Here is a 27497-nt window from a genome sequence, read left to right as displayed (position 1 = left end):
CATTTGATAAAATCATGGCAATCACGGCCCAGTAAAACCACAGCAAATACTGTTTTCTGCCTGGGAGATTACTATGTCTTCATAGGAAAATTTTTCTGAGAGTTGGGAGCAAGAACTACAGAAACAGCCGTGGATGAGCTAAAAAGACTGAACCTATCTTTGGAAAACAACAAAGGAGCATGGAGTAGGATACCCTGCTGTGTGGGACAGGCAGGCATATTCCAACATGTCTTCCTCCTAAATATAAGTCAGGAAAACAACTTCAATATATGTGGGAGGCTTTGAGGAAATGGAAATGACAATATGGAATGAGCTTCATTTTTTTTTTTAAACACATGCTTTATAGTGAGCTCTAAAGGAACTAAAGAAGAGTGCCATCAGCTTCAACTCACCTCGGGCTTCTCGCAGTTTCTTAAGCTCTGCTTCCCGTTCAGTTTTGCTCTGCTTACTTCGAACCCCAAGGGCACTGATGACTAGCCTTCTGGCTAGGGCTGCTGAAGTCTCAGGACGCTCCTTTGCTGGCTGGAGAAACTCTGAATGGGAGAAAAGGAGGGAGCAGGAGGGAGTAAGGAAGAGAAAGCATTCTAGCTCCAAGTGATTTAACTCAGTAATTAACATACAAAATAGACTAACAAGGGCTGCATCAGCAGTAATTAATACAAGCCTGATAGATGAAGATCAGAGGAAATTAACACGGCAAAGCACAAACAACCCTGCCTTCATTATCTGTATTAACACAATTTCCTACAGTGACTCTATCAAACTGCTAACCACAGAGGTAAACTGGATAAGGCTGTCATCAGAAAATGGTGACTGCAGTGCCTGCAGTTCACATTCCCCACTCCCTCCAAGTGGCTTCTCCAAAGCTATATTTCCAACAGAGCCTTTTCTCTTTTCCCTTTTCCTTAAAAATATTTCTTTTAACACTAAAAATAAAAGTGTTATGTCTTTAGAACTCTGGATGCTATACAAGTGCTGGGAAAAAAAAAAACAAGAATATGACTATCAATAAGAAAAAGCTCCTGAGATTATAGGCTTACCAGCGTAAGCTCTAGCTTTGGCCTTGGCTGCTCTTGTGGCCTGTGACAAGGGCCGGATCTTCACCATGGTATGTTTACTACCAAGAGCATCACGGGCTGCAAAAAGAATAAATATATATAAAGAAGTAGAAAACATGAAGATGAGTGATGCAAAATATATATATATAGTTAAGGCTAGTTCTTAGAAAGTATTTCCTAGATGTTGTCCTTTATTTTTTCATCATGGGCAAAAGAAATGGTCAGCTCTAGAAAATCCATAAGGAACAACTCGGCAGTGATTATTTTAAAATGGGGATTAGTAAACTATGGTTTTGTGACCCAATCCAGCCAATCACCCCGTTTTTGTAAAGTTTTACCGCAACAGAGCCACGCTCCTTCGTTTGCACAGTGTCGAGTGATGCTGTCTTTCCTCAGCAGCAGAAACCTTATATCCTAAAATATCCACTATCTGGCTCTTTATAAAATAAGTTTGCAGACCCTTATTTTAGATGAATCGAACAGGAATCAACATCTCTGATTTGTCTGAAAGTCTCTGCATCAGATCTATCTTGATGCCGATGAAGAGGCCAAATCATACACTCGAAAAGTATGTATTACAAATGATCACTGGACAGGTTAAAGGGCTACTGCAAATTCATCTGTCAGTGGGGCTGGGGGCAGAACCACACACATGTTAACATTTACTCATACTGGCTTTTTAAATCTCTACCTGTTTATGCACTATCATAACTGACAGTTATGTAGCAAATAACGAAAAGCTGACTATCTCTCCAAATACCACTGGATTAGGGTAAAAAGGGAGAAGGGGGAGCACCAAAGTAACCTGCCTCAAAAACCCTCTGTCATTTATCTGTAGTGACTGAATAAAATGCCAGGTGGCTGGAACAGAAAGCAAATAAGGAAAAGAAGCAGAAGAAAATGGACAATAAACACAGTGAAATCCACTGGGTGAATACCTGTAATGGGACTGGAGAATACTCCTAGGGCATGTGTATCGTCCACCCATTTAATATCAAATCCTTTCTTTCTGCAACAAAATAAAAGAATTTTATTCCTTAAAATAAAACTTACTTTTAAAAAACATCTTTCAAATAGTATCTCATAAAGCATTCCATGATGAGAGAAACACAACAAGCGCATGGGTGGAGTGGGGCTAATGACAAACAAAACGGCCTGGAGAACAGAAGCCACTGAATTTTAAAAGCAATAACACCATCATAAAGAACTACCTGGGAGGATTTTACGTTGTCAGCCATTTTATAGACATCAACTAATTAATCCACACATGTTCCCTGGGGAGGTAAAGTATTTATCACACTATTTACAAGAGATGTTTTTAGGGGACTGGAGAAAGCAAGCATAAGAGGAAAAGAAGAATCAGGGGAGGAGGAGGTGGGTAGGGAAGGTCACTTGGATTTAATGTAAATGTAGGCTCAAGGGCAGAGACTAGAGACAGAGAGGAAGAGGGAGACGGGTCATTCAAAACAAAATCAATCAAATAAGAGAAAAAAGAGACAACTATTATCAGGGAGGCTGACCTAATCTTTTTTTCCAGTTGGAGAAGGGAAGTAAGAAAGTAAAATTCAGGTTCTGCCACCTTGAGGCCAGGGGCTGGTTTAATCTCTCTGTAAGCCAGGTTTGCTCATCTGTAAAAAATGGGTTGAATTCCTTCCTAACAGAGTTGCTGTGAAAATGGAAATGAGATAATCCATGACAAGGCAAAGGGCACGATGTTGAGCACTTAGTGGACATTTAATAAACCAATGGTGCCCATTATTTTTTATTAATAATAATATTCATCAGGAAGATGATTAATATTAATGAAGATGTGATTAAAATAGGAAGTTGACTCTGGTGTTTGACTCACAGGCTTTTGCACCATGACCTTTTCTTTCTTTCTTTTTTTTTTTTTTTTAAATAAAGCACTATAAAGAACAAAAAAAAGACAACTGCTAAAGTATCTTTTCCCTTTAACAACTAGTCAAGAAAAAATTTCCTTTGAAAGAAAAAGGAATCAAGAGGCTTTGAAGGCTAGTTAGACAATTTCCTGATGTAAAAGTAAGTTCATCCATGGCATAAAATGACCACAGGAGTTGAAAACTATGAGAAAGTTCCACAGTAGAAGTCTATATTATACAATAGCTGACAAAAGATGGTAAAAAGCTTAGATGGGCTCTAGAAGGCCTTTTAGACTTCAGAAGTTTATAACCCTTTAAAATGCTTCTCCCCTTTTGAAAATATTTTTGGGTTTGATAGAAAAAATGGCCTTGCAGATAAAATTAGGAAGAAATAGAGCAAAAGGAAGTTAATAATTCTTAGGAGTTAACTAATGTTCAGAAAATTCCAGACATCAACAAAATTAATCCTTGGTTTTAAAAATCATCATTATTAGTGACAACTTCAGGTAGTTCTCATTTTGGATTTAATCTCACCAACTGCTTTTTAAAATCTACTATGCACTTCACCTGGTACAGACCTGATACTGGGTCTTACCATAACTGTCATGAATTTGACTGACCCATACTACATGTTTAGAGTAAGGTCTACGGCAGAGACTGTTAACTGTCCTCCAGGATCCAGTCACTGCTCCTTTCTTTTAGTTACATAACTGACAAGTGAGGTACCCAGCTGCTAGTTTTGCCTGTTCTAGAACTTTACAGAAAAACAGGGTTCTTGTTTTTGTACACAGAGTTTCAAGGAATACAGTCACGCTCATTTATTTACCTATTTTATGGCTATTCGTGTACAATGATGGCAGGAAAATACTATCTGACCCTAAAGGAAAAGTTGGGAGCTATACCCTAATTCTAGATGTACATGAACTGAATTTTAAGTTTAAATCTGTATATCAGACAATAGACCTGGTTTATCGTTAATGGCAGGATTATAGCATTAAAGTATAATCCCTTCTTGGTAATGACTTTCTTGAACATCCTGAAAAATCTTTTTCTTAATAACTTATTTTTGGGATTATTGCTTTTATTCCCAAAGCTTATGTTTTCTTATAAGATAAAGATACAGAGATACACTTCTGACTCTACATATGTATGAAGTATATACATATATAAAAGGTAGTGCAACTATTCTCAAACCCATTTACATCAGTTTTAATTTATGTTTACTACATAATTTATTAAATAAAATTAAAACAATGAACTATGAGTATGAACATAAGAGTTGTATCTATAAAAACTTAATGCTTTGAAAGACTTGAGAAAGATGAAGTCACTAAAATCCCCCAAAAAACTGTCACCAATTATGTTTGGGCAAAACAGTTTTTTAAAAAAAGGACGAGGGGATGGGGAATTCCCTGGTGGTCCAGTGATAAGGACACAGCACTTTCACTGCTGTGACCTGGCTTCAATCCCTGGTCAAGGAACTAAGGCCCTGCACTCAGACCCTGCAAGCCATGTGGTGCAGCTACATAAAAAAAAAAAAAAAAAATATTTTAAAAGAGAGAAAACATTTTAATCTATAAGGAGTTTGCACTCAAGTGACTTTGAATGGATATTAGTTCTTGCTGGAAGTTGTAGGTGATATCAGGGTGACATTAAGAACTCTTCTCTCAACAGACTAGTAATTTAAAAACAAAAAAAAAAGGCCTTGGCACCACATCAAACTCAATGGACATGAGTTTGAGCAAACTCCAGGAGACAGTGAAGGACAGGGAAGTCTGGTGTGCTATAGTCCATGGGGTTGCAAAGAGTCAGCCACAACTGAGTAACTGAACAACAACCACCACATCAAAGACTGACAAGTAAGTGGACATTTATATGTACTGTTAAAATGAGCTGGCTGAGATGTAACAATCACATTTTATCATTCTCTACTTGATTATTTCTATCTCAGTGGTCAGAATAACCTCAAATCAATAATTTAATTTACAGCCTTTTGGACTGTTAGGACCCTTGGTGCCTGGCAGAAGAAAACACGTATCTTCTCAGGAGATAGTCTCTTCTTTTGTTGCAGACCTCAATTCTCATAAATAAAATTCCAAAGGAAATGGCCAGCTTTACAGTTAAAAAAAATAAATAACTAAACCTCCAAAAAAAGCAAGGCACTATGAGTGAGAATTTGTAAAAACAGAATTAAAAGGACTTCAGGTAAATGAATAACTTAGACACAGACTATAGAAGGTCTATGTTCACTATACTTAAAAAGAAATTGTTTAAATCTTGAAAATAGAGGAAAAAAATGCAGATTTGAAAATTAGAGAACTTTGAAAAATAAGAAACATAAAATGAAATTTAAAAATTCAATGGACAAATTTAAAAGCAAATTAACCACAGTTGAAGAAATTAGAACTAAAGAAATTACTCAGCATATAAAGGAGACAAAGAAATGGAAAATATGATAGAGATAACATAAGGATTAAGTTAGGAGGTCTAATCCACTTTCAACCAGCAGCATCATAGAAAATATAAAAGAGACTAGTACAGAGGCAACATTTGAAGAAATAATGTCTAGTGTTCTCCAAAACCAATGAAAAATATTTAGGAAGCCCAAATAATCTCAATAATGATAACAAAAGAAACACAAAGTCACATCATACTGAAAATGTACAATACCAAAGACAGAAAACATTAAGAGCACCCAAAGAGAAAAGACAGTTATACTCAGAAGCAATAGTCAGACTTTCAGTGGGCTTCTCATCCTACCCTAAGAAAGCAGAATAAAATCTTCAAGTTCCTGAGAAAAATAATTGTTAACCTAGGATTCTATACCCAGCAAAAATGTCTTTCAAGAATGAAGTTGAAATAAAGCCATTAAGAAACAACAGTGATGATGACAACAAAATCCAACTAAATGTGACACCAGCAGACTGTTATTAATTAAATTCTAAAGAACCTGTTCCATGCAGGAGGAAAAAGATTTCAGATGAAAGATACGAGACAGAAAAAGAATACAGAAAGCAGATGAATCCAAATGCTGACTATATAAAAAAAATGTAACATCAAATGGAGTTTAAAAAGAAGAAAACTAAATCAAAAAGACTTAAACTACTAAATCTCAATAGTATATGAGTTGGAGTTTGGGAAGACACTGGAATGGAATTGGGGAATGGAGTTTAAAACCCTTCAAGTGTTTGGAAAGAATGTAAAAGTACTAACCTTAGTCATTGGTAAATTAAACATGCATTTTATAATTTCTAAAGTAACCACCACATAATAGAAATGGTATTATTCCCCAAAAATACGGAGTGAGAAAAAAATACCTCATCAATCCAAAAGAAGGCAAGATAGAAGAGAAAAAGATGGGACACGTAAACACACAAAAAAAGATGGCAGGCAATACATCCAAATATATCAATAATTACAATAAATATAAATGGACTAAATGCACCATGGAGACAGATTACAAAGTCATTATTGATGATATTCTTCTTAAATGCTAAATTGGGATCTAGAAAGACTTTAGCATTTTTTTAAAGGAACTTAGAAGAAGAGTGGTTTGATACAGACTTCCAATGGGCTTGGAATACACAATAAACAAACTTGATGCTAAAGTAAATGACAAGGAATAGGAAAGCAAAAGAGATGATTTTTCAGAAGACATTTTAAGAAAATTTCATCCCACCTTCCCTAACATCCCCAGTCAATTGCAAATACTTACTGATAAGTGCAGAAAATCCGTAGAAGATCTTCAGTACGAAATTCTTGGGGGAAGTCATAAATTTCAATGACATGTGGGAATTCACAATCACTGAGGTCAATATCAGGAACTTCATGGTTGTAATAATCAAATCTAGGTTCTTGGATACTTTCTCTGTTCTTCATATTCCCTGATAACTAGAGAGGAGGAAGCATACATGTGACTGTTATACCAAGCCAGAGCATCATAAAACATCCTCCCATATATAAACAACTCTCCCTTTTATCTCCATGTTCCTATTCCTTAGCCTTTACCATTTGTCTCTGTTCCAAACACAGTAATATCACCCAGTTTATATTATACATGTGGAATACTTGAAAAAGTGCTGAAACTCCAGAAAAGACAAGCAATAAATGAAACTTAGCTTGCATCTATCAACAAGGTGTGAGAAAATGTAGAATGATTAATGCAGTGAGTTACAAACAACACATCTTAGAAACTGAATTGCAGAAAATAGTTCAAGAGATGAATTAATAACATTTGTTTTATTTGAGCTTATTGATCAGACCCATAGTTTCCTTTCTGAAAGTGAGCAAAAGCAAAACAAAATGTTTTAAGAATGAAAACCCTTTGCTAGTCTACCTATTGTTGACGGTAGCTTACAAAGATATTTGTTATGACAAATGTTAAGTGGCACAGGTAATTAAAGTTCCCCAGTGTTAGAGCTACCTAAAGGAATTCCCACACAGGTTAATAAAGAAAGTAACAGTAATGAAGAGCATTTAAAATTTTACTCTATGATTAAAAACTGAATGCTGTTAACTATTTCACACTGGAAGCAGGAGAATGGAAAGGGAAAAGTGAAAAGTGACAGCAAAGTAGCCATGACAGTCATTTTGTCATTCACCTAGACACTAGTACAGAACACCCAGAACCTTCAGGCTCAAAAGTGTGTTCTGGTAATCAAAAGTCCAACTAGAGACCTTCAAGCATTCTTTCTTTTATATTGTACCTCCTTTCCCATCAAATGAGAAAATAAGAATCTGCAATGCCAAGGATGCATCTCCTTTCCTCAGAGAAGTGAAAAATGGATTTAAAAATTTTATTCGGGAGGCAGGAAAGGAAAAAGATGATTTAGGTAAAATCGATGAAAATGTTTATCTATTGCTGTGTCTCTAGTTCCTTTTCTCCACTAAGCTTCAGTTTTACGTCTTAAAAAAAGGACATAATAATAGCACCAACATCTTATAAGTAGGGGAGAAGACTAAATGAGATGATGCAGTAAGTACTTAGCATACTACTTAGCATCTAAGTATGAATTCAACCCAATTTAAACAAATTTTAACGAGATGTTGAATCTATTGGGCTTCCCTGGTAGCTCAGACAGTAAAGAATCCGCCTACAATGCAGGAGACCTGGGTTTGATCCCTGGGTTGGGACGATCTCCTAGAGGAGGGCATGGCAACCCACTCCAGTATTCTTGCCTCAATCTATTATAGGCCAAGTACCATGTTATTTCCACCCTGCTTAGGATACAGAAAGCAGAAGAGAATATCCCTCATACCATAACAATAAGGAAAGACCAAACGATCTATACATATCATAGCTTTTCTTGAGTTTAGCATAGAGCTGACTGAGTATGTAAGGAAACTGAAATCCACAGGATGACATGTCCCCCCAAAGAGAGAGAATACCTAAACTTTTTTCCCTCTGGCAGATCATGAGAAGTGGCCACCAAACAAGTGGGCAAGGAGATATCAGCTAAATGTTTAACAAGTTCTTACGAGCCTAGAGTTGACAGTTTAGAATAACTCAGAGCACCAGAAAGGGGGCTCCAGAAAGGAGGGGGGCCTGAAATTACTTGCAAGACCATCCTTATGCTAATGCCACACTGTCTTGATTACCATTGTTTCATAAGTTCTGAAATTAGGAGGCTTGAGTCTTCCTACTTTGATCATTTTCAGAATCATTTTGGCTATTCTGAGTCCCTTGCATTTCCATATGAATTTGAGGATCAGTTTGCAGACAGAAGTGGGCCACAAGCGAAGGAAGGAGGGCAGCAGTCTAAGAGAAGCTGAAAAAGGCAAGAAAACGGATTCCACTCTAGTCTCAAGAAAGGAACACAATCCTACCAATATCCTAATTTTAGTCCAGTGAGACCCATTTTGGACTTCTGACCTCAAGAACTGTAAGGCAATAAATCTGTGTTAAGACACTAGTTTGTGGTAATTGAAAACATTGGTGATACTGTACATATATATATATAAAACCTTTCTAGCTTTATGTCATGTCATCCCTTAAAATATGCTACATTCCAACCAAAAAGTAATACTATGCCTAAACAGGCATAAATACTATGCCTATGAGTGCACAACTGCACTCATTTCACACGCTAGCAAAGTAATGCTCAAAATTCTCCAAGCTAGGCTTCAACAGTATGTGAACCAAGAACTTCCAGATGTTGAGAAAAGGCAGAGGAACCAGAGATAAAATTGCCAACATCCTCTGGATCATAGAAAAGGCAAGAGAATTCCAGAAAAACATCTATTTCTGCTTCACTGACTATGCTAAAAGCTTTTGACTGTGTGGATCACAACAAACTGTGGGAAATTCTTAAAGAGATGGGAATACCAGACCACCTTACTTGCCTCCTGAGAAACCTGGATGCAGGTCAAGGAGCAAGTTAGAACCAGCCATGGAACAACAAACTGGTTCAAACTTGGGAAAGAAGTATGTCAAGGCTGTATATTGTCACCCTGCTTATTTAACTTATATGCAGAGTACATCATGCAAAATGCCACACTGAATGAAGCACAAGCCAGAATCAAGATTGCCAGGAGAAATATCAATAACCTGAGATATGCAGATGACACCACCCTTATGGCAGAAAGCAAAAAGGAACTAAACAGCCTCTTGAAAAAGTGAAAGAGGAGAGTGAAAAGCCTGGCTTCAAACTCAACATTCAAAAAATGAATATCATGGCATTCAGTCCCATCACTTCGTGGCAAAGAGATGGGGAAACAACGGAAACACTGACAGACTTTATTTTCTTGGGCTCCAAAATCACTGCAGATGGTGACTGCAGCCATGAAATTAAAAAAATGCTTGCTCCTTGGAAGAAAGCCATGACAAACCTAGACGGTGTACTAAAGAGGAGAGATACTACTTTGCCAACAAAGGTCCTATAGTCAAAGCTTTTGTTTTTCCAGTAGTCATGTATGGATGTGAGAGTTGGACCATAAAGAAGGCTAAGCGCCAAAGAATTGATGCTTTTGAACTGTGGTGCTGGAGAAGACTCTTAATAGTCCCTTGGACTGCAAGATCAAGCAGCCAACCCTAAAGGAAATCAACCCTGAATGTTCACTGGAAGGACTGATGCTGAAGCTAAAGCTCCAATACTTTGGCCACCTGATGCGAAGAACTGACTCACAGGAAAAGATCCTGATGCTGGGAAAGATTGAAGGCAGAAGGGGACGACAGAGGGTGAGATGGCTGGATGGCATCACTGACTCAACGGACATGAGTTTGAGCAAGCTCCAGGAGATGGTGAAGGACAGGGAAGCCTGGCGTGCTGCAGTCCATGGGGTTGAAAAGAATTGGACATGACTGAGCGACTGAACAACAATATGCCTAAACACATCTTGCTTCTTTCTGCCTGTTGATTTGATCACATGTATAATCTGACTCTTCCTCTATACTTCTATAGCATTTACCTCATCTGCACTACTTTTTTTTTTTTTTTTGCTGTGCCATGCGGCATGTGAGATCTTAGCTTCCTGACCAGGGATTGAACCTGTGCTAGACCACAAGGGAAGACCCATCATCTGCACTACTTTCATAGTACTCACTGCATAACACCTAATATTAATTAGACCTATCTCTTCCTCTAGCTTTAACCTCACTACCTAACCACCTATCCAACGGACATTTAATGTATGTTTAACATCACATTCGAGAAAGAACCTGAACAAAGAATTTTAATATGTAATAAAGTTATAAGAATGAAGAAGGTATTATCAGTGGGTAGAAGAGAATGAACATTGCTTATTCTTCTTCACTACCCAAGTAAAGAAATTATGCAGAGAAAAGTATCGTAGACAGAAGTGTGCAAAAGCATGCAAGGAGTGTAGCATTCATTAAACAGTTCGGTGTGGCCACACTGAATAATGGGAGGACTTCAGAGAGTGCTATGGTCTTCACTGTGTCCTCCCAAAATTCATGAGTCAAAGTCATAAACCCTAATACCTTAAAATATAACTGTATTTAGAGATCATGTCTTTAAAGTGGTATTAAGTTAAAATAAAGTAGATCCTAATCTGAGTGGTGTCTTTATAAGAGGAAATTTGGACACAGACAGAGGGAAGATCATGTAAACACAGCCATTTACAAACCAAGGCGAGGCCTCAGAAGAATCCAACCCTTGCTGACACCTTGATCTTGGACTTCTAGCCTCTAGAATTGTGAGAGAACAAGTTTCTGTGGTGCTCTGTCACAGCCAGTCCAGGGTTCCATGCTCCGGCAACCTTAACAAATTAATACAGGGAGCAAGGCTGCAGTTTCAGTTTCCTCATCAATATTCTGATTCTATATTACACCTACAAGGGACATGTCATATTCACCCCTATATACTCCCACTGCACACATTAACTTGCACAGACTAGGCATTCAAAAAATACTTGTGGAATGAATACTTGAGGCACATGCCTCAAATTAATTACTTTGTCCAAATGCCTGCTTATCGAGACTGATTTTACATGGAACCCTCATCAATAAGAATTTGATTTATGCAACATATATTTTTTAAATGATTTTGGATGGCATTTTCAAATTTGGGGTAAAATGACACTTGTTTTCTTTCCCTTTACCAATAAACTTTAATTGTTCTGGTTATATAAATCATGCAAACAATTCAACAAATTATAAAAGGAAGGCAACAACAACAAAATTTCTAAATAGATTATCTAAACTTCTGATAGTGACAAATTGAGGACCTAACTCTGGGAACATTCTGTATTTTTTTTACAAGCTCCTTTCACAGCCTGGAATGCCTTGTCTGCTTCTGATCCTTCTTCTGCGAAGACCCAGCTTCAATTTTTATCTCCTCTTGAAGCTTTTCCCATTGACCCCATTTTGATGGTTTCTCTACTCCTTATACTACTGTATCATACACTTGGAAGCTGGATATATATCATATTTCATCAATTCTAAGATGCACATTTTAACATCTCCAATATCAGTATGCATCTTAATCATACATATTGTCACTGCTTGCCTGCATATGCATGAGACCCAAAAGCACCAGTACCAAAATTTGCAGGCATTCCACACTGGTCCAGCAGTGTGGAAGAAAATCTCAATAGAAGAATACATCTATGTAAATGAAAAGATGGCTTAAGAATCCAACAACAATGATTTTTGCTTTTTTTTATGTATTCTTTTAAGAAATGCTGTATCATCCAAGTTCTTGTTGGCACAGAAAATGATAAGAGGATGGAAAGGCATCAATATCAATGACTAAGTCAAGAAATTATTAGAAAGAGTTGGGCTATAAACACAAAGTTTTAGGAAGCTAACCAATTTATTTCACCTACAAAATATTTCACATATCTATCAGATACATGATAAAAATTTATGTCTAAGTCTGTGTGCCACTCTGCTGTGCTCAGTCATATCTGACTCTCTGTGACCCCATGAACTGTAGCCCGCCACGTTCCTTTGTCCATGGGATTTCCCAGGCAAGAATACTGGAGTGGGTTGCCATTTCCTACTCCAGGGGATCTTCCTGATCCAGGGATCAAACTTGCATTTCATGCATCTCCTGCATTAGGAGGCAGATTCTTTACTACTGCACCACCTGGGACACCCTCTATTAATAATTAAGCCTAAAGAAGCTCTTTTGATAGGTATAAAATAAAATTCCAAAGGGTAAGCACTGTGATTTCTTTCTTACTGATACATAAAATAATGATATATTTTATAATCAATAGCATTTTCAATTTAATAAAATAGAATATTTTTTCTAGACATTTCTGAAAGTCTCATCAGCTCCACAAGACTATAACCTCCTTAACACTGTTATCCTTCTCTTTGACCCCTCACATCACCAGTATCTGAGCTGGGCACAGAATAGCTATACAGTGTCTGTTGACTGGCTGAGACCTTTAGGTAGAGGCAAAGGCTTACTGTCATGGAAAGAGCCCAGGTTAGAAAACCAGGAGATTGGGCCAACTCTGGCAGTAACCTTAGCTAGGTCAGTAATAACCTTTCTGGGGCTTAGCTGCCTTACCTATAAAGCAAGAGGTAAACATAAAGTATTATGTTATAGGTCCCTTTCAATGCTAACATTCCACTTAAAAAAAAAAAAGACACGTACAGTTCTCTTAGGTTAAAGTTACAGTTCCTAGATCTTATTTTTCAAGGCCTATAGTGTAATCCTGCCTCTGATCTTAGAAGGTAGGGAAAAAAAATTTCTGTAGATACCTGTAATCACAATTAAACATAATACACCACTTTAAACTATAGTTGCGGCTGTAACAAATTTAAATATTGGATATATCAGGAGATTACAGGGACATGGACAACAGAGACTTGACCAGGAGTTGAAGGTATAACATTACTGCAATTGCTTCAATGTCATTATATCTATTTTCATAATTATTCATAGAATTAACCCATGCAGTCAATTCTTATTATTTAGGTTATGTTATTCAAGCCCTTTGTTTCTAGTTTTCTCTTCTACTCTTACCCTGTAGCTTCTTAACTGCTTATTAACTCACTTTCTACTGAAGAAAATAAAATTTAAAATTTATTATTTACTATAAACTTTGACAAATTAAAAGATTTGGGATTTGGCTGAAGAATAGGCTTAAGCTATATACAAAAAATAACATCTTTGAATTATCTGAATTTGATTCTATCACTGGTATTCCATTTCCACGGAAAACTGAGAGTAACAGCCAAGAATTTTTCATGTTGGTCCACAGTAATGTGAACAAATCAAAAGCTAGAATTAAAATGTTTTACCCATTTAACTTTCTGTATTTGGCAAAGAGGTAAATAACACTATTTTTAAAGTATTTTCAAACATTTTGTAAAATTTCTCATGACCCAAAGTCCAAACACATCCAAAAAGAGTTCCCTAAAAAGGTAATAAAACTACAATGTATAATATACAGCATAAGTTAGGGCTTCCATCCCTTTTCTATACTGCTTTGGGCATAAATCCTTTACAACAGTAGAAGGATAAATTTAGACTTTTTAACTTTTTAAGATTTTACACATTAAGAGTAGATAATGTCTTCAGTGGTGTTCTCGACCTACACATAAAATTATATAATATATCTAGGGCTATGCCTCCACTGACCTTATCAAGAAACCAAGACCAGAAATGCAAACTATGACCTCATAAAATGTTTAACACAGAATAGGCAGAACGGCACTCAAGGTGCCATCTAACGATTTCTCTAGAATAGGTATCAGCAACATTTTAATATCACTGATAATCATCAGTGAGAGAAAGCCTGGCTACATCACTGGATTAAGGCACAGTAAGAAAGAAGAAAGGGTGAAAGTGAATAAGAGTACAGAAAAGGAGGTGAACAAAAGGAAATAAAAAAGAAAGCTACAATAATCAGGCATGTCAGATGAACACTTACTGATCCCAGTGCCAGAGGACAAATGTGGGAGCTCTCGTTGCCTCTAATGAATAGTAATATGTGGCACGTTAAGTGTATGGGCAGGGACCAAGTCAATATACTGAACCAACAGGGACCTGGCTCCTATTCAGGCAGTACAAAAAGGTTAATATGGCAAACTGATGCTGGCATTCTTGGGAAGATGCCATCCAAACCCCCTGAAGAGTGAAAACACTGTAGTCGGTTAAACTTGTAGTCAAGGAAGACTGAGAAATAGGGAGACACCTCTGGATTCCCTCATCTTCCCAGCATGACTGGGACAACTAGATGGAAAGATACCACTGATGAAGTATGAACATGAGTAGGCACACACAGAAAGATGATGATTTGGAAGTGAATGGTGTTCCTTTTCTCTTTTCCATGGTTATCAGTCAGTCAGTTCAGTCTCTCAGTCGTCCAACTCTTTGCGACCCCATGAATCACAGCACGCCAGGCCTCCCGGCCTATCACCAACTCCCGGAGTTTACTCAAACTCATGTCCATCGAGTCAGTGATGCCATCCAGCCATCTCATCCTCCATCGTCCCCTTCTCCTCCTGCCTCCAATCCCTCCCAGCATCAGGGTTAGGTTATACATTGTTAGTAACCGTCTATAACAAAAGAAAACTCCTACCTAAATATTTACCCCTATCTAAAAACATACCTCAAAACCAGAAATGGCCAGTGAAGGGACCAGGTGCCAGCGTCTAGCAATATCAATGTTATGCTGCTGACATCTCACTAACCCTCCTACTAATAAGTCTGCTGAGTGATACAGGAGGCAGAAAAGGAAGTTTTATCTAGACAATAATTCCTACGTTCTGGTATCAAGATCTTAAAGGTTAAAAGAAGTCATGCCAATATCCTTTTCTTTACCAGTTAAAAATCTCAATTTCTGGGCATCCCATACCATGGCTTTAGGAGATCATGTAATCTTTAGAGACTCATCAAGAGCTGCAGTTCTGGGAGCTAATGACTCAGGCAGATATAGAAGTTCAAAAGGTCAGGAAACTGCTTCACATACCAATGACTACCACACCCTGCTCTAGAGCATACTTTCCTACCTACCAGAAGTATTAGGCATACCTCTATGGCTAGCCATTGTCATCAAAGAAACAGGCCAGATGGGAAAAGAGCCAAAAATCTTTGGCTGGAAAGTTTTCAAGGTAAGCAGACACTTACGTTAATAAAGTACGCTTGGAACAATTGTAAATAATAAATTAGGAGTAATAGTCATCAAAAGGCTATTAATTTTCTTGGATTTGTGACATCTTTTAGTAGCATTATCATTATCACACGTTTTAAAACCCAAAACACAGGAGACAACAGCTGGGAGTTGGATCCACTACTTGTACTCTCAATCCAACTTCTTTCCTGCTCTCATCTATCTTTATGCCTCAACATAGATCCCAAACGTTACCAAGCATCTCAAAAGATACCCAAACACAACACCCAGGCACTGGCTATCTTCAGCTTAAAACACCACCAACTCTGTTTTCCAGCTGTTCCCAACTTTAGTTCAAGCCAGTGTTTTCTTTGGCAATATGACTATGCCCCTCTAGAGACTTGGTTCCCTAAATTCTTTCACACCTAAACAGTGTTAAGATCTAACAACAGTTGCACACCTGAACCTCCCTCCTCCCAACACAGAAGCCATAGCCCTAAGCTACCACACAGAATCAAAACTCAAGCAGCTGCGATGTGTGAAAGCTCCTGGAGGCTAATCTGAAAGGCAGAGAGCAACTCTGCCCTACTGACTCACATTCATTCAATAAATATTTATGGAGTCCTACCATGTATAAGAAGGCTCTGTGTCCTATGCCCTCTTTTGTAAGAAGCTTCGTTTTGTTCTCACCTACACACACCTGTGGTCTCTCGTCTCCTTAAGCAGGCCCTTTGCCAACTAACAACACTGCTTCCTTCCCAAGACTCAGGCCTTCTCCCAATGCTTGGGTCCTTAATAACTTCTCTATAATCACCTAACTCACTATATTATTAGTATATTTTAACCTGATTTGGGTCTAAAATCTCTGCTGAACTGTGTTTTTCTTCTTCATTATGAGCTGACGGCCCTCTCATGTTACCACACTCACATCTTGATATAATTTAAGCTTGCATGCTGCCTGTGAGCAGTGGTTCTCACTTATGTTCATGTGAATCTCGCTACAGAGTTCGCATTTCTAGTAAGTTTCCTGGTCATGCTTACACTGCTGGACCAGGGACCATACTTTGGAAACGATCACCTTGGAGAATCTGATGAAAGTTATGAAAGACTGCACTCACATACAAAATCTTGCATGCAATTTCAAAGGGTTCGTGAACGTTAATATGTAGATGCCTTTCTGCTCTATATTCTTTCTAAGAAATGTTTAAGATCTACTGTTTCCCGACTTCACAGTAAGAAGTACTAATGGTACAAATGTGCATGCAAACACCTCCCAAGAGTAAGGAGGAAGTGCTTGATATTGGAAACTCAATTCTGTCCAATGGGTTGCCCTCTTCAGTTTCACGTGTCTCTTTTATACGTGCTTGTAAACATTTTTCTGTACTTCTGGTTCAACTATCGAAAACAAAAGACTCATCATTTAGCATTTAAAACACTCTGTGGAGTCACTCATACAAAACTATCTCATATGTGAGGAAGTGGTCTGGTAGAAAGAACATAAATACAGGATTAGGACTGTAGACTGAAATCCTGAATCTGCCTTTCTTAAAGATACAACCATTAACCTTCAATTTCCCTATGTATAAAACTGGAGATTTTATAGAGAAATGATTTTTTTCCCCTTCTGAGCAAAGGTTATATGAACTTACTATAAGGAATAAAAGGGGAAATGATTCTACTATTCAAAACCAATGATCATGGTAAGGAATTTAAATGCTGGATAGAGAGGGAATGTCTAAATCAAGAAAATGAAAAGACTGAACTAAATAATTTCTAAAATGCCTTTAAATCCAACATTTTGTATTTATGAACTCCACCTAGCCAGCATATTTTCTGTATGTATTCAACAATCACTTATTCTTTAACTCAGCACAAACTTAAAAAAAACCACCATACGTTCTTTTATCACACCCTTCCTTCCCTCTAAAGTGTCTAACAACATTCCAACATCCGTTGGAAGAATAAAATAAGTATGAATAATAAATTATTCTTTTCTTCAAATAGGCTGGTGTAAAATACATCTTGTCAACACAGAAAAGCCTTTTCGAATAAGTTTCCCTCTGTATTTTCTCAACAGTTAGCCAGAGCCATTAAACTCATCTTTAATCTATTCAATAAGATCTCTCAGGATTCCACTATTAAGAGATATAGTTTACCAGGAGATGTTTTGTTTCTCAAAGACCAGACATTCTTTTTGCAATCTACAATCCTATTAGTTTGTTGCAGGAACTGTTACACTGGATGTAATATGAGTGAATGGGTGACTGAACAAAAATGTCTGCTAAAATTATTCCCCAAATCCTAGGTTCTATGAATTGATAAACTACCTAAGTGGCAAGCAATTTCTACTAAAACATACCTCTTGGAGAAGACGTGGGTCCAGGCACTCACCATCATCATTGAACATAGACTCCCAGCTCTCCTCAGTAGCAGCATTTCTTTCTGTGTAAGATATATCTGTTGCTTTTGGCTCCACAGATGTTTCCTTAGATACTGATTCTATATCAGGAAAGGATACACCAAATTCCACATTCTCTGAGTCACCATCTTCTGTTTGGAACTCTTCAGCAGTCTTAAGTTCATGTAATGCCTCTGTTATATCACCAGTACCATCAAGATCACTGCCCAAGGCACTATCTGAAAATACGTTTGTCCCATTTAACATACTGAGTTCAGAGTCCAAAAAAGTGTTACAATTACTACCAGTTATCTTCTTTATAGCTGAGAAGGAAGCACAATCTGACAAGCTCTCTATCAACTTTCCTGTTGACTCTGTGAAACTAGATGAAATACTCTCAGCATAGATATCTGAGCAAGCAGTCAGGTTACTGAAATTTTCAGTGTCATTCCCACTTTCAGCTGCATGAAGAAGGGCTGTATCTGCATTCATTTCTAAACAGTCTGAGAAACTCCCTGTGTTGCTACAAGCTTCATCTGCCACTCTAACTGCAACTACACAAGGGCTGCCTACCCTTTGATCAGATATGGTATCTGTAATGTCCATTGTACATGTCTTATTGGTAATGTCACGTACACTCTCGGACTCATTATCTGTATATGTTTCATGAGCAAGGGCAGCTGTGTCAGAAGATTCGTGCTTCACACATAACTCATCAGCAGTGCTGTCATTCTCCTCACACCCTCTAATCGTTGTTGGATCAGAAATGTCATTTGTGCTCTCTAATTTGCTGCCCATAGTCATTTGATGAGAGAGGTGACCCACAGTCTCAGGAATGGAATCCATACCTTTCTGACTCGAGACGGAGTCTATCCTATTGGCTGTATCACCAACATTCTCAGCATCCAAGTCTACATAAGTCTGACCAATGATACCATCTGAACTGCCAGGAACAGAATCAGTAGTGATGGCGCCATTGCTGTGCTTCAGCATTCCATCTAATGTTTGCATGCCTTGTTGTACAACTCCAGAATCAGAGTTTTGTTTTACTGGTGAGATCACACTCTCAGGTTTCACCACAGAATTAAAATCTCCAGGAAACTGGGATAGTATCTCCATAATCTTGGCATCAGTTTCCATTCTGTTTTCCAAATTTCTATCTTCAAATGTTTCCCCATTTAGTTCATTTCTCTTGATATCAGAGATTTCCACATTTGTGGATGGCTTGTTTGGAACCCAAGCCTTACTGATTTCTGAACAAGATTGAGATAGAAGCAACCCATCATGTCCTATCACATCTCTGGTTTCAACCTCCAAATACTCTACTTTCTTTGGTTTAAAATGTCTTTGTAAAGGTACGCTAGGTACAATCCCAGTATTGAAGACTCTTTGCTGATGTCCTTGGGATAATACTTCTTTGGATTCTGCAGTTGCCCTCTTAGTACAAACCCTATCTTTCTTTCTTTCTTGAAGGCATGTATCTTTTCTAAATTTCGTTGAATATTTCTTTCCTTCTCTACGACTGTGCTCCTTTTTATCAGGATTAATACTTAGTCTTGGAGTCTCACATTTGTCTTGAAAGATCTCCTTTTGGGAGAGAGAATCTTCCCTTTGTTCTTCTTTCACCATGGAGTTAGGTGGACCACAGCTTTTTCCCTCATCACCTGATTTGAGTAGTACTATACCCCTTCGAGCTTTGGGTACATAAAGTGCCATGTCAGGCCTCCTGGCTCGAACTCTGCATCTCTCTGCTTCTTGCTGCATGGCACCACCTCAATCTGCAAGAAAAAAAAAAGACAGAATGATTCAATTATCAAAAACTAATTACAATGTATTGAACCAAGAGATTTTAAAGATGGGGCCTACTAATCCATCCTATAGAAACTCTCAAGTTCAAAGAAAGTAAAACCTGCCATAAACTAATTAATGCAATCAGGTAAGCAACTAAAGAAAGTAAATTCTAAAATAATTCATGAACCCATGGATTTTTATCTTTATGGCCTCTTTCCTCTATCTTGCTGATTTTAAGAGTAACATGAATAAGAGTAGCATGAATGTGGGCTAGAAAATGAGACAACTAATCAGACTATTTTCTAGAAGATGTTGCTTGTAAATTATGATTTTTAGGAAAGAAATAGGTTGTGGGAAAGAGAAAGTCATCATTCTATTAACACTATTTAATCAAGTGACCTACTATATATTTTTCTTCCTTCCAGTAGCAAATAAATCGGTCTGGGTACAATAAAGGAGGGTGGAGGTCAAGGAATATGATGAGACAACTACTGGTTAACTCCCTGACAACCTCTACTGTAGTTGGCCAATGGAATTTAACAATCGGAAAAATTTAACAAAGGTTAAATAAAACTTTATCTACTATCTACAAAATACAGGGGAATGTACTAGACAATTTCACAGTGAGTTATTCTTTTAATCCTCAAAATAATACTGTGAAGTATATACTAGTCTGTCCAGTGCAAAAAGAGTAAGAAGATCCTACACATAGCAAAGAAACACCCATATACACTCAGAAAAGTGAGAGTGAAAGTCGCTCAGTCGCATCCAGCTCTTTGCAACCCCATGGACTATACAGTCCATGGAATTCTCCAGGCCAGTCTACTGGAGTGGGTAGGTAGCCTTTCCTTTCTCCAGGGGATCCTCCCAACCCAGGGATTGAAAGCAGGTCTCCAGCACTAAAGGCTGATTCTTAGAAGCATCACTGTTAATATTTTACCACATACTTTTCAAAGGAAAAAGACAACAGGAGGGAAAGACTAACAAATACTGTTCACTCTATTACAGATCCCTGACATTTCACCTGATCAGAATACTTCCTCACTGAATAAGCTCCACTTTCATGGCACGGGCTATTTTCTTTTCAGCCCAGTGATCCACCTGTCCCTTTTCTCTTTTAACATCTTAACTATCTAGCTCATCATTCTTCATGGATTTTCTACCTTTCCATCTGTGGAAGAACATGACTTCAACGTTTAACCATGCCAGGATCTTTTGAAAATGCCTACTTTTCAAAAATAGAAGTACTGAAGTATATTTCACTGGAGAGGATATCAGAGACATAGTGTAACCCAATCTCAGTTGGACAAAGCATCTGACAAAATATATCATGATGGACTATAAGATAGTGAAATATGGGTGATTAAGAACTGGTAGGTAGACTCATAGCAAAAAGTAATGATAAGGTAGAAGCAAATTCAGAGAGGGCTTTTTAATGGAGAACTGTATTACTGATACCTTTCAAAGTTCAACATTTTAAACAAAAATTTCAATGCAAACAATAAACACTTTATCAAATGTGCAACTGATACAAAATTGACAGGATTAATAAATACCAAGAATGATAACATTATAATTTAATATCATTTATATAATCAGGAATGCTATGCTGAAAACAATATTAAGACTAAGAATGAATAAATACAAAGGCTTGCTTCGGGTTAAAGAAAATCAAGCAACATAGAATGAAATATATAACTGGCACACACACAAAAAAAAAAGATCTAAGGGCTTTTACTTCATCTACAAAGTCAATAAAAGTCAAAAGACAGTGATGTGAATGTTTAGAAAGGCAACACGGTCTAAAATACAGAGTCTAGAAAAATATATGACACAAAGTGTGGTTAAAGAAACTAAAGGTATACTCTGCTCAAAAAGGTCTAAATGGAGACAGTCTGGCTACCTTTATACCTGAAGGATTGTTGTTCTACAAGGTTGGTTGCTTTTGTGTTTCTCCAGAAGTCAAGTACCAGAACTAGCTGGAAAAAATTAAAAGAAAACAAAGTATACCTCAAGATAAAAAAGAATTCTACTTTTAGAATTCTCCAGCACTATTATCAGGTGAATGAACTCTGCCTCTAGAATAATTTAAATACAGCCTAGACAATGGATTAACACTAGAGAAAAAATTTCTATCTGTAAGGCAGATTCGCCTGTATTAATTTTAAGAGTTCTTCAAACTTTAAATTATGATTCTATTTGTCATCCACAATAGACATATATCAAAGGCTTCAAATTTTAAATTATTTTGTGCTGCAAGTGGCTTTTGAAACTTAACCTTTTTTTTCTTAGTTAATGCCTATATGTTGCCATGATGATTTTGAAAGCTGAATAACAGTATAATAAATTTAAATTATTATCTATTTTCTACCAAAGCACTGAATTTGATTATGCCCTGACCAGCGCTGTGCTGGTAAATGTTTATTTAGCAACTGGCCTTTCAAGTGTAGTTTGGGGTACTGGGTAGTACTTTGATTTACATCAACAATGTCACCAATGTGAGTGGTGTGACTTCTTTGCTGAAGTGGATAATCATTTTTGAATGAAAGAATATATTCTCAGTTTTCTGAATTATGCACAATACAATAAATAGTTAAAGACATGGCACTTTTGTAAGTCAGCATTATCGGCACTGCTCTGTCATTTTTAAGCCTAGACAATCAATAGGCAATAAATCAAACCCTGATTTAGGCATTTGCTGATCTCTGTGGTGTAAATATGCCTATTGTGGTTAATTTCAAGCTACCAATGTGTTACCAGTGAACACTGATTTTGTTTTCCTATCTTGCCATTCATTTCTTAAAGAAAGTAGGTTAGGTGTCCTTTTAGAATTTACCACATTCTGGAGTTTGCTGCTTGTACTCTTTAGCACTCCTGCTGCTAAGTCACTTCAGTCGTGTCCGACTCTGCGACCCCACAGACAACAGCCCACCAGGCTCTGCCATCTCCGGGATTCTCCAGGCAAGAACACTGGAGTGAGTCGCCATTTCCTTCTCCAATGCATGAAAGTGAAAAGTGAAAGTGAAGTCACTCAGTCGTGTCCAACTCCTAGGGACCCCATGGACTGCAGCCTACCAGGCTCCTCCATCCATAGGATTTTCCAGGCAAGGGTACTGGAGCGGGTTGCCATTATCCTCTCCACTCTTTAGCACTAGTAAGTTTTTATATATAATCTCTAAACTTCCTAAAAAATGGTGGTTGACCTACTGACTTGATAGAATTGGGGTTTAATCTTTTTTTAGCAAGTATATGGCATACACGGTGTTACAAACTTCCTACTGCATCACATCAGAGAGCAATAATGTCTGATTATCTCCTTTTCTGTAATGTTACACACTGATCATTATTTGTATGTCTGAGACAACTGTATGAAGCTTTTATTTTACAATATATTTATTGTCTGAAGATATCTTTACGCTGCTCCCATTCTTTAAGGTATTTTGACTTCTACCGTTACTGTTCAGAAATCTGTCATTAGTTTGTCACTGATTTGTAAGGATCTCTCTTTCCTCTCTGATGAGTCTCAAGATATTCTCTTACATGTTGTGTTTTCTTAGATGTCTACTCAGTGTTTTGGTTTGTGTTTACGATTACTTTTCTACTGGGATAACATTATGCTTTTGAATTTTACCAATTCTATTTATTCAGGGCAGTACCTATGGACCCATCTTCTGTATCATTAGTTTTCTCTTCACATTCGTCTTTTTACATTACATCCTACCCAATCAGCTTTTTTTAATGACTAAAGTTTTATTGTGAAGTGCTATTTATCACCCACCCTGGCCCTGATCTCCATGGCCTTTATGTTTTTTAATAGTTTTGTTTTTCTTCTTCTATCTTTAATCATTTTTAATATTTCTATTTTATTAATATTAAGGGCTTCCCTAGTAGCTCAGTTGGTAAAGAATCCGCCTGCAATGTGGGAGACCTGGGTTCGACCCCTGGGTTCAGACGATCCCCTGGCAAAGGGAACAGTTATGCATTCCAGTATTCTGGCCTGGAGAATTCCACGGACTTTATAGTCCATGGGGTCACAAACAGTTGACACGACTGAGTGACTTTCACTTTCACTATAATTGTAGCATTTACTTTTAAATGAACTTTACAAGTAGTTTTAATTATTTACTAGTTCTACTTTGTGAAATTCCTGAGGATTTAATTCTGTTGTCTCTTGTGTCTCTGACTTTTGTTTAAAGTATTGTTTTCTTTTGTAATTGTTGTTGTAATTTTGGATAGTGAGCTCAACATCAGTGGGGCTTTATCCATGGGAATTCCAAACAGCCAGACTATACGCATTTCTCTATTACAGAGTGGTTCTACATTAATTTTTAAGTTTGAAGTTTTCTTAATGATGCAGTAAATACAAATATAAAACACAAACCCAGGTGAGAGTAAAACAGTAAGTACACAATCTTAGGAAACTTTCCCCCCTCACTCAGAACCCAGGTGAAAACAGGCAAGCATCCTTACTTTCTTTCTGTAACTCTGAGTAAATATTTTTTCCCTAGTCTACCCTTTGAGTGAGGGTTAACACTTTGAGATGCAAGGCTTTAGGAGGTGAGCTCAGTTCCAACTCATCTCTCCCAGGCCCAATAACTCCACTCTTATTTCTCACAGGGCTATTAAAATCTAAGCCTCTTAGTTACCAAGGATATCAACATACTTAGTAAAATGAAAAATATACAAAAACTGTACACGAAATCTAAACAGGGAAGTTCTCTTAAAATTACAGCCCATTCATATAGTGCGTTCATATTCAAAACATAATACTAAGTGAAACAAGAAAATTACAATCCTTTTTTTTTCTTTTTTTGCACAAAAGTGTGTGTGTGTACACATTAGTACAACCAAGTATAGGTTGTGGTTCCCAGTCCCACGCTTGACTAGCCCTTATATCAGACAAATTACTTAGCTTCATTGTGGCCAAAGTTACTACTTTAAGCCTTGGTTTACTCAAAGTATAAAATGAAGAAAACAAAAGACTTATTTGCAGACACACTGAACAAATTAATTACATGATGCATATATGGAAATTTGCCAGTCATGTCGAAAGTCTCAATAAAAATTAGCTATTATTTAAATAGGCAGTCGAGTTCTTTAAGTTACAAGTTTACACAGGAATCAAAAGTGCCTTGATCACTTATAAAATCCATTTCTATTTGACACTAACATCTATTGCAACTATGTATTCTGGCTTTGCCCCATCAGTCACTCACTAATAGCCTAATGTTGCAAGCATCCAATAAGACAAAGTAAACACAATGCAATTCAATTGTAAAGTGAAAATACAAACACTGAAAACAATGCAGGATTTCATGAAGTCTATAAAATAATATTGAAGGAGTACTCATCTCAGAGCAAAACCCTTGGGGAATGAAGATGCAGCAAAATCAAACCAGTGAACAACTGAGGAAGAGAAAAATCTAACAAGGATGATGAAAGGACAGAAATCAAGAAAAGAAATGTCAAGGGCTTAAGAAAAATCTCTTGAGAAATTGCTAACACTCTCAACAGTTTGGGTAAAACGGAAACTCGTCTAATTTACAGGACTGTTGCTGTTGTTGAGTCGCTAAGTCATATCCAACTCTTTGAGACCCCAGGGACTGCAGCCTGCCAGTCTCCTCTGTCCATGGGATTTCCCAGACAAAAATACTAGAGCGCGCTGCCATTTCCTTCTCCCAGGGGATCTTCCTGACACAGGGATCGAACCACATCTCCTGCACTGCAGGTGGATTCTTTACCACTGAGATACTGGGGAAGCCCAAATCTATTTGATAAATACCAAGAATATCAAAGTAAAAGGATGCTATCAGACTATCACACAATTTCAGTGAAAAAAATTATAACAACAAAGTACTAAAACTTATTCTTTGTTAATTCTAAGAATAGCACAGCTGCAATTATAACTTAAATTTTATTAAATACATGGTAAAATGTTTTCATGTCAGAAAATTGCCCCTAGCAATTATTTTCATTAATAATTATGAAATTTAGTCACCATTTTCAACAGGTCCACTTTAAGATATATTTTCAAAGTACCAATTTTCTCATTTAACAAAGTTATCTCAAAAATATACATTCCTAATAAGGGGAGAAAGGCTATTATCTAAACTGTTAACAGTGGTTACATCTGGGAGAGCAGAACATGAGGAGAAAAGAATTAAGAATTTCTCTTTATACATTTAGCGCAGAATTGGTTGAATCTGTTACAATAAATATAGTTTTCTTTGTAATTAAAAACAAAATTACTAAAACTTAAAGATATGCTATTGCTTTAGTATAACAGGCCATTACCACAAACTGGTGTAGGAGAAAGCTAAGGCAATGGAAATTGACAAACAGATTTTTACTGGACAAAATAAGTAGGAAAATGATGAATGGAGAAAAGGGCAACTTCTTTAATATATGTCATAGGATAATAAAACAGCACAGAAATTATTTGATGTTGGGAAGATAACTTCACAAATGTCACAGAATGCTGAGAAACCTCTACTTTTTGGTCTAAGAACCACCTAGGGCTACACTGTTCAATACACTAGCCAATAGCCAAATGTAGTTGAAATTAAGATGTGCTGGCTTATAAAATGTCTCTGGATTTCAAAGACTTAGTATAGAAAATAAAAGTAAAATGTCTCATTAATATTCTTATATTGATTATATGTTTAATGATACTATTTTGTATATAACTGGTTAAATAAAAGACATTAAAGTGATTCTGTTTATTTTTGTATTTTAATGTGACTACTAGAGAATTTAAAATTGCACTTGTGGCTCACTTTTATGGTCTGTATTTTATTTCTAATGGGACCTTAATGCCAGAAGAACAAACACGGTCTTGCTTTTTTCCTCTTGTGTCTTGTCTATTTCAGATTTTTTTCACTTTCAGCAAGGAAATACAACAAACCAAGGAATCAACTAACCCATGAATCTACAGATAAGTTTATCTCTGCACAATTTAATTTCCCAAATTTCATAATGATCAAAAAATAAAGCATCAAAAGAAGTAAAGTCTACTTATGATTCATAAATCAAAAGTAAGAATGAATGGATGACACTCCTATGTGGTGAAATTTACCCTCAACAAATTTGGGAGCATTTTTTCCTATATGTCTAAAACTATGAAGGGCCTAGATTCAGAATCATTTCTTTGCATATTAATAAAACAACTGCCTTTGTTTTACTGGACTATCAAGAGCATTCTTATTCTCACTGGTCTACTTAGAAGCAGACAAAACTAAGAAATGCCAATATCCTTCAGCTCAGTAGCATACATGTGCATCTGTAAAGAAATAAAAGAATCCTAAGAGTAGATTTAGAATGTTTTTAAGTAAATGTAATATACAAAATATATTAAGTGACACAGTAAACAAATAGATTTCTGAGTACTAAAATATAATTACATACTTTTAACTCCTAGCCATCCCCTCTGAAAGATTCACTATCGTTCTGGCTCTAATTTAATAGTTTAGTGAATGGTATCGCTCTCAATCTAGTAGTTCAGGCCAGAAACCTGGAAGTTGTTATCTCTGATATTTCAATTACCTACTTCTATACTGTTCATTCTACTTCTATAGTGTTTCCTGTGATTTTCTAAAATACAAGTCAGATTTGGTTATTTCCTTGTTCAACACCCTTTGGCGGCTCTTTATCAAGCATATGCTTTCAAGAACCTTGCACAGCAGATATGGCCCTACGGGATCTGGCTCCACCGCCACCCTAAAACTGCCCAGCTGCCCAGGGTCATCTCCAGCCACGTCTAACTTCAGACTTACAGTCCATCAATTGATTCCAACTCCTGGTAGTACTAGAAACATGCCCAGCTGCATTCTCACACCTCTG

General features: G+C 37.0%; 1 protein-coding gene across 7 annotated transcripts in view; it reads right to left on the bottom strand.

Annotated features, from left to right (window-relative positions):
- The window catches only part of R3HCC1L (R3H domain and coiled-coil containing 1 like), a 65460-nt gene that overhangs the window by 8349 nt on the left and 29614 nt on the right, over nt 1–27497 (bottom strand). For 3 of the 7 annotated variants that reach the window (XM_061162334.1, XM_061162331.1, XM_061162333.1), the window contains 5 exons: nt 17829–19645; nt 6654–6829; nt 1997–2067; nt 1041–1136; nt 393–533 (listed from right to left, as the gene is read on the bottom strand). In XM_061162334.1, coding sequence (XP_061018317.1) covers nt 393–533; nt 1041–1136; nt 1997–2067; nt 6654–6829; nt 17829–19631 — 2287 coding nt within the window. In that variant the 5' untranslated portion in view covers nt 19632–19645. Of the gene's footprint in view, nt 1–392; nt 534–1040; nt 1137–1996; nt 2068–6653; nt 6830–11023; nt 11156–17828; nt 19646–27497 lie in introns of those variants that run through there. The other 4 variants (XM_061162337.1, XM_061162338.1, XM_061162336.1 and 1 more) reach the window with 4 other exon arrangements.

This window comes from Dama dama, chromosome 15 (genome assembly GCF_033118175.1).
Source record: "Dama dama isolate Ldn47 chromosome 15, ASM3311817v1, whole genome shotgun sequence".
Lineage (NCBI taxonomy): Eukaryota > Metazoa > Chordata > Mammalia > Artiodactyla > Cervidae > Dama > Dama dama.
The sequence above is the reverse complement of the archived record's forward strand: the minus strand, read 5'-3'. Positions and strand labels throughout refer to the sequence as shown.